The following is an 8,108-nucleotide window of genomic DNA, read 5'->3' as shown; positions in this document are numbered from 1 at the left end:
TCATTCTATGCTTCAAACTTTTTATATTTGAAAAGAAAAATACACTTGAATGAAGTGTAGAATGAGATTTTTGGAGTGCCAATAACACTTCTCTATTTTATTATTACCAGTTTATTAAAATATTAAACAATGAAAATATGCTCGCACTTGCCTATTAATTACCCCATTGGAGGACTTCTACTTAAACCCAGCTAAGATTGAGCTATACTCTAACTCAACATTCTCTCTCTCTCTCTCTCAGAACTCTTTTTCTCTCTCTAGACTTATTTGTATTTTGAAAGGCCAAGTAAAGAAGATGGCAGACGTACTAAGCGAAGAACAGATTGCTGAGTTTAAAGAAGCATTTTGTGTATTTGACAAGGATGGAGATGGTGAGTTTCCTACTATCATGTCCTCCGTTCTTGGTTAGTCCTTATTCTCTATAATATATAAACATATATAACATGTTCTTGCATTAGCCAGCTATATATAGTTTTTTTACCTTCTCAGATTTAGAAGTGTGTGCACAAAAACTAGGCGCTCGTTTGATAACTATATGAACTGGCATTGACGGAAAACATTTTGAACATGTACATGTTTTATTAGGTTGCATTACTGTGGATGAACTGGCGACGGTGATTCGGTCTCTGGATCAGAATCCGACGGAGGAGGAGCTTCAGGACATGATAAGCGAAGTGGACGTTGATGGAAATGGGACCATTGAGTTCGCAGAGTTCTTGAGTTTAATGGCAAACAAAATGAAGGTATAAAATTATATATGCATGGCACTGCAGATATATAGCTTGATTATATAAAGATTAGTTAGTCTTAAAATGCCATATTGGTGTTCTTAATTATGTTTGTATGAATGTATATATGCATCAGGAAACTGATGCAGAGGAGGAGCTCAAAGAGGCCTTCAAAGTATTTGACAAGGATCAGAATGGATACATTTCAGCTACTGAGGTAAAACACAATATTAAAATTCCATCTCATTAATTAAATTCATACGCAACGATTCCTTTGAATAAAAGGTTAATTATTATCAGCTTAATTTGAATTTATCAAATAAATTCCACTGGCGATTAAGCCAGTTAGTCTAATTCTGTGAACATTTTGTTCACAAAACACGTTTTTCATGTGTTTGAAATGATTATTCATAGTGTTGCATTAGAACATATATTAACACCAAAACATAGTTAAGAAACCGAAAAAAACATATAACAACATAGAAGAGACTGTAATATATAAAAAGTGATAACATTATTTCCAAAAAGAAATTTTACTCAACATAGAATTTATAATTCAAGCAGTTAAGAACGATTACGATTTACTCCTCTGCATTGAGACCTCTATTCAAATCTGCCTTCCCTAAGCCCTTGCTAAAAAATGTGAGGTTATTCCCCATATACAATATTATTAATACCAACGACCTAATGGCCTACAAGCTTCGAGCTGTTAACCTCTGATAGGCCACCAAATTCAGAATTAGTGATGGCTTCATTGCAGGGATTGCCAGCATGGATTCTGATCAGGATGCAGTTAGAAAAATATTAGTGTGAGAATCATATGGCTTAAGTGATACTAATACTTGCTTATAAAATGTTTTATTTGGGTATTCGTGAAATAATTCCCAATATTTAATCTAAGTAAATCACATCCTTTTAGGCCATCTCCAATCAAGGATTATGCTACATTTAGTCCTAAATTGACAAAATTGGTCTCCAACAAAAGGATTAAAGGAAATAATGCTAGATAGACTACATGATATGTTACCAATAAGAAATAAGCATGTTAATCAACACTTAAGTAATAATCTAATCATCAACTTCCATATCATTTAGTTTACAAAATTTAGTCTAAACATTTTAGCATTACCCCTAAAGAGTAATGCTAAGTTTGATCACATGACAGAAAACATGTAATCCAATAACAGACTAAGTCCCCCTTCCCCCAAAAATAATAAAATATAGCCCTACGTAGTTAGAGATGAAAAAAATTAACTCTAAACCCTACATAGTTAGAGATGAAAAAAAAAAAAAAAAACTCTAAAGTGATCTTAAAAATTTTTTTTTTAGAGGATGAAAAGTCTAAAATATAGCCAAAGACAACATCCAGCCCTCCATGATCAGAGATGGCATCAGCCCAAGTTCTTAGGAGATCTATCCGTATCTTGATTCCCTGTACATTTTCGCATGCAATGAACACTCACCAAACCTTCATTAGACAATGTTTATCTTGTTTTCCACATGGACCTTTTATTTCCAACAGAATCTACACTTCACATAATCATGTTTGTTCATGTTCTTGCTCTTTTTTTTTTTTTTTTAGTTGAGGCATGTAATGATCAATCTAGGCGAAAAATTGACCGACGAAGAGGTCGAGCAGATGATAAATGAGGCGGATTTGGACGGTGACGGACAAGTGAATTACGATGAATTTGTGAAGATGATGATGACCATTGGATGATCCATATTGAACAAAATTCCCTCATTCAAATTCATCACTAGCCCTCAAGCAATAAACTTGTATTCATGTTGTCAAATGACCAAAAATATAGGAGTACTTGACTAGTACCCCTTTGATTTGTTCAGTTTATTCAATTCCATATTGTATTATTTGTCAATTTCTAGTTAGTCAGAATCATGGTGTGCTTCAATGTGATGATGTATCAAAATCTTTGTTCAATGTGATATATTTTAGCTCAACCATTTATATCTTCTGTTTTATATTCATTTCATTCCAATTTCTTTTGGAGTGATTTTTGCACAATTTTTTTCTCTTTTGCACACTTGTATTTATTTATTTTATTGATTCTTCAATTCAAAAGTCAGAATATAACAAAAAAGAAAGAAAAAACAAACGTGAAAATAGTTTGTTCTTTTTTCTTTGTCTGTTTATTTTGGGTAATTTATAAGATTATCTTCCAACTGGGTTTCTTGATTTGAAGTTCCTCCAACTTTTGGTCGTGAGGTCGGACTTTGACCAAGATCAATGGGTGGAAATGTGGTTTCTAATATGAATTGGATTTCATGTTTTGGGAAAAGGAGAAGGATAAGCTGTTCCTTTCACGTTAGTTTCTTTGCATTGAGTCAATGACTTCATATTTCCCCCAAGTCTTTGGCTTCAAAAGTTCAAACCTTAGACCGTCCTCAAAACCGCGTGGAATGCGGAAACTTTCGTCTCTATCTCTGTGTGCCCTAAACCTACACTGCAACTCATCTGCTTTGACTATGTCTTAGCACTCAAGAGGCTTTCAGTTCTGCTGAGAGACGAACATAATCATATTCACTAATCTAAATGTGCTTCTCTCTGCATATTTGAGTTTGAATCTTTCTTCTCACAATTTAAATTAAGATGAAGGAGATATTGCTTGTATTGGAAGAAAAAAAAGGTTGGATTATGGCTCGATGTATCAAATGTGAAAGAATTAAATGTAGACATGGCCTGGTATTATGTGAAGCAATATTGGGTTGATCAGATCTCGGTTGTGTATATGGTATGGTATGTTTCAAGGCCATCATGTCCTTCTCTGTCTGGCCTGGTCCCAGTTTGCTTAGGCCAACCATTGTCCTAATCCAGATTTAAAAAATGACTCTCAATCAGGAATCTATGGTCGGTGCTTTGTTGGTTCCTCCATAACTGCACTGATCTTTCAGTTTTTTCTTCTCGCATTTCACTTTGTCATGTCGCTGGTTGTATATATTATATTATATTTATTTCTCTCCGGCTAATTTTACAATATAAGTTACAAGAAAGATAAATGCATAGTTACGTACAGCTGGTGGTATTCAAGATTCTCTTTGACCGCGATACTAGAAGTTCTGATGATAGGTTTAACAATTTGGCTCATACCATCTCTTTTGCATCATAATCAAAAGGTTAAACAGTGATGATAGTAATACTGAAAAATAGCAATTTTTGTTAGACAACACTAACCTCAAAGGTTTAAGTTGACACAATAATTTATCAAATCATTGTATTATATGAACAAAAATGAACAAATATTACAATCAGAAGCACCATATATAGCTGCCTTTAATACAATTCCCTCCAAAACCTTACAAATTAATTATCTCTCAGTCAAATAAATAGATGGAATTACATCAGACGGTAACTTACACCACAAGGTACTGTAAGTTTTGAGCCAAATAAGTAAATAAAGAAGCAGATGGAACAAGTGAAAACAAACACTCTTTCTTGGCTTCTCAAAGTAACCAAGAAAATAAGTTTTAAGCCAAATAAGTAAAAGAATAACCAAGAAAATTACCGTCTCCCTCCTGATCAGAACTCTATTTCCCAGAGAACTCAAATTAATTAGAGAGAAAATCACCAATCAAAACCGGTATATTCGGAGCATATGAATTAAGAGGTATTCAGTTAATCACAGTTGCACAACACATGCAGTTGGTAAAGAGAGAAGACCGCTGCCTGCGCCTTGCTTTACCTTTCGATGAAGTAGTTGGATCCCTAGCAGCTTCTTTAGTATGTGATTCCAAGAGATTCTTGGTTGAATCTTCAGCAGTCGACCGGTTATCATCTTCATGTGGTGTAACAACAATACCAGCTTCTTCCTCTTCCTTCAAGAATCCTAGGAATGAAGTATTTGACTTCTCTGAGTTACTTGTTTCCAATGTGATAACTTTCTCTTCCACCGGCATTGCTTGGTACTGTGAAACACCTTGTTCATATCCGGTGTACTTGATGCAGCTTCCAAGGGTAACATCATCACCTTGGCTTGTTGAGCCTTCTATTGCAGCCTTGTCATGATACAGCAAAGGGGGAGAATCCGATTCCTCTGTTCTTGCTTCATTTTGGAGATCAAGGCTGAAGCTTGGAGATTTTTGTATCCGAGCACGAACATTCAAGTTATCAACATCTGATTCAGTGCTGGATCTTCCCACATTTTCTTGTGTTTCAAAATCACAGCTTACTGATTCAGATGTTTCAACCTTTTCACATTGTTCATTGGATTGGCTGGCTGGAATTTTAGTTTCTGCTTCTGCTTCTGCTGCTGCTTGAGATGGTTTGGTACGTTGTGTAACATGTTGATCAGGCATGTCGAGTGCCAACTTGTTCATGGAGACTAATGCTTCAGCTATCCAGTTATTGAAATCAACAGTGGAACCTTTCGTAGCAAAGAAGTCACTGCAATTCTCTTGCTTACAATTTAGGATTGAGTCATTGGTGCTTTGAAAGGGCAGAGCCTCTGCTTGATCATGATCAACAGCAATTGCACACGAAGGTTCAGTGTTATTCCCATTTTCTTCAGCAGTTGTCTTCTCTGTTGCCTCCTTTTCCTCGTCATTGCAATGCACGACAGTTAACTCCATTGGAACCATTCCAAGTTCCGGGACCACCTCAACTTTCTCTCCCAAGTTCAGGAAGTGGTACTCAGAAGCCTCACTTTCGTTTTCGACACACATCATGACAGCTAGGTTGCCTTTCTCAGCAACTTCCGTCTCCTCAGTTCGACAATCTTTGTTGCTTAAAGGATTAAATACACGTATCTTTTCGCTACTCTCAAGTATAGAGACAATCATTGCAGCTTCAGATTGAGGCTCAGTTGACTGGAAAGAATCTGATTCTATCACTGGCTCTCCGCAAGATTGAATTGTGTTTCCATCATGGTTGTTCTCTCCATGTTCCAACTCTTTTTCAATTAGCCTGATTTCCTCTTCCACAATCATGCATTTTTCTTCGGGTTCAGGAGCTTCTGTCTTGGAGTTTGCAGACTTAGGCGCTCGAATGGCTTCCTGCTCTAATTCGGAGCAATAATTTCCAATCAAATCCATCTCAGTTGAAAACTCCTCATGACTTTCAACCTTACCTCCATTGGATGCTATCGTTGTAATCGTGGTGCTCAATCCACATTCAACCTTACCTCCATCTCTAGTTTCAGACTTCTCTTCGGAGGACTCGAATTGTTCTTGGGATGCCTTCTGCTCCAGTAATAAGTCATCCCTTTGCTTCTCCCTAATTGGATCAGTGTTACAATCAACACTTTCAACCATAATTTCTAACGCCTCAGTGTCCGAGAGGTGGCCATTCACCTCGAAATCAGGATTTGATCCTAGGGAGTCTTCACTTCCTACTTCTAAACGTCCACTGCCATCTTCTACAGTTTGGTCATCAGCATGAACTGTAGCCATTTCATGATGATTTAACTCCAAATGTGTTGATTCTTTAGGTTCTGGATCATGTGAAGTGGACATTGTCTCCTCTTCCTCTGTTGCAGTTTATAGCATATCAGTACTATGGTGGGTTTTTTTTGTTTCGTTTCTTCTCATATAAATATATACTCATATTTTCTAGAAAATTTACAGAATTAAATTTTAATGTGAACTACATAAAAAATTCTAAAAACACTATAACTTGTACTAAAACAGAATAAATGATTGAAATATCTAAACGAAAAAAAATTTTAACCAGTAGAATGGAGACATACCTTTCTTGAAAGAAGCCTGCTTCTCAAGCCGATGTTTGATTGTTCCTTGCAGATCACTTTCCTCCGTTTGTGCTATTGGCTTCTCATATCCCGAGCCTTTCAATAATATATTTGCTTGCATTTCACAGTCTTCTTCACCTGTTTTGTTCGATTCCAGCACAATATTTGAAGATTCATCAACAGGTTGAACTTCAGTAGCTTCTTGCTCTATGGACAGAAGGCCAAGTGTTAAGTAGTGACAATAATATTTAGTAACAGTATTAGGAAAAGTATTTAACCTGTTCTGTCTAATATCTGATCATCAACAGAAGGATCTCGTTTTCTCTCTGGACCATCGGAAGGCAAGTTAGTAACTTTTTCATGAAAATCTGTTCCTTCGTCTCCATTTACTATTCCATTTTCTTCTTTTATCTCATTTGCACGAGTAGTTTCCGCCAAAGGTTTTTCGCCAACTTCAACAACCGTTGTGTTCTCTTCATCTGCAGGAGAATGCAATTGCAAATAGCTCATGACTTACGAAATTATGCGTCAGCACCACAAAACAAATAAAACTTCTCAAAACGAACTTCAAATTTCCATACCTCTCAAACCTGAAGTGTTGTTGTTACCCATCTCATTTCCCATCATCAACTAAACCAAATCCTGCAGTACAAGCAACTGCAGAAATCACCAATCTTCTCGAGTTTTTCGGATCGAGAGATAAATTCAATTCAAAATCTGAGTATAAATTCTAATATACCACGAGATGATGTATTCACATGCAGATAGCTATAAACATTTTCAAGTGTACAGCTTTCTCTCTGTTAAACTGCCATGCCAGGGTGTTTGCACTTGATTAAAATAGGGTAGTACTACTTCACTGGTCTTTCTTGAAGCAAACGCCTCATCCTCTTTGCCTTTTTAGCTGACACTGATATTCTTTGGTCCTGAATTTAAAAGTTTCCATGAGACAGGCAGACATTGCTAACGAAATAAAGTTAATCAATATAAACAGCCTTTTAGTGTGACCTGCCACTATGATTATGTTGTTTATGCAAAAGATTAGGCAGTACTATCTCAAGGACAATATTAATTAACCTAGCTAATTAAGGAGAAACTTTTCATTACGACGGAAGCACGGGTGGTACACCACGTGTTTTTATGTAAGTGGTGAGAAATTTTATTTTTTAAGTTATTAACTTTTTAACACACGTATTCCACCATTTATATAGTGACACGTAGTGTACCATTCCGTGTACCGATCACATTGAAAAATCTCTTCCAATTAAGTTTTTTTAAGCAGCCATTTCTGTAAATGCGCCGCACAGACAAACAAGAGGCGTTTCAATGGCATGTAGTGGTTGCTCAAATTCCGGATGGGATACATCATGCGGCTTGGTGTTGTGCAATCGAGAGACACAGGTCACACAAGTCACACAACACTAATACTACATTAGAATCACAAACATACCTGCTTGTGCCATTTTTATTTTGGACAGTTAACTTCAAACATGTCCAACAAACTACATATATTTCACGTATGCGACGGTTGTTGAAATTTAGCATACCTAAGTCTACCGCTCGTACCATGGTCATCTCAGCTCGTTCGTACTTCTTCCACGTAAACAATGGGACATGGAACTATTGGAAAACATTCTATTCTATCAACCATAAATTGTGTCCATTATTTGGTTGAGTGTGA

General features: G+C 36.3%; 2 protein-coding genes across 3 annotated transcripts; one reads left to right on the top strand and one right to left on the bottom strand.

Moving 5' to 3' along the window:
- Window positions 1-215: 215 nt before the first annotated feature.
- LOC103929766 (calmodulin-like protein 11) lies at window positions 216-2,687 on the top strand. Of its 2 annotated transcripts, none has more exons than XM_018643135.2 (4): window positions 216-404; window positions 586-743; window positions 865-945; window positions 2,311-2,687. In XM_018643135.2, exons 1-4 carry the CDS (start codon window positions 296-298, stop codon window positions 2,446-2,448), a joined length of 486 nt encoding a protein of 161 aa, XP_018498651.2. In that variant the 5' UTR covers window positions 216-295; the 3' UTR covers window positions 2,449-2,687. The 2 variants fall into 2 exon arrangements, with proteins under 2 accessions (XP_018498651.2, XP_009337272.2); XM_009338997.2 differs by having other exon boundaries at window positions 228-371.
- A 1,329-nt stretch (window positions 2,688-4,016) lies between these two features.
- Window positions 4,017-7,219, bottom strand: LOC125471663. The gene is made up of 4 exons (XM_048572351.1): window positions 7,009-7,219; window positions 6,706-6,906; window positions 6,428-6,634; window positions 4,017-6,208 (listed from the first exon to the last, which is right to left on the bottom strand). The coding sequence occupies exons 1-4, from the start codon at window positions 7,052-7,054 to the stop codon at window positions 4,356-4,358; spliced, it is 2,307 nt and encodes a 768-aa protein (XP_048428308.1). The 5' UTR covers window positions 7,055-7,219; the 3' UTR covers window positions 4,017-4,355.
- Window positions 7,220-8,108: the final 889 nt, after the last annotated feature.

The sequence above is a fragment of a genome, unplaced genomic scaffold, assembly GCF_019419815.1.
Source record: "Pyrus x bretschneideri cultivar Hongxiangsu unplaced genomic scaffold, Pyrus_bretschneideri_v1 Contig6, whole genome shotgun sequence".
In the NCBI taxonomy this organism is placed as follows: domain Eukaryota; kingdom Viridiplantae; phylum Streptophyta; class Magnoliopsida; order Rosales; family Rosaceae; genus Pyrus; species Pyrus x bretschneideri.
Note: the sequence above shows the minus strand (reverse complement) of the source record. Positions and strands in the feature narration are given on the sequence as shown.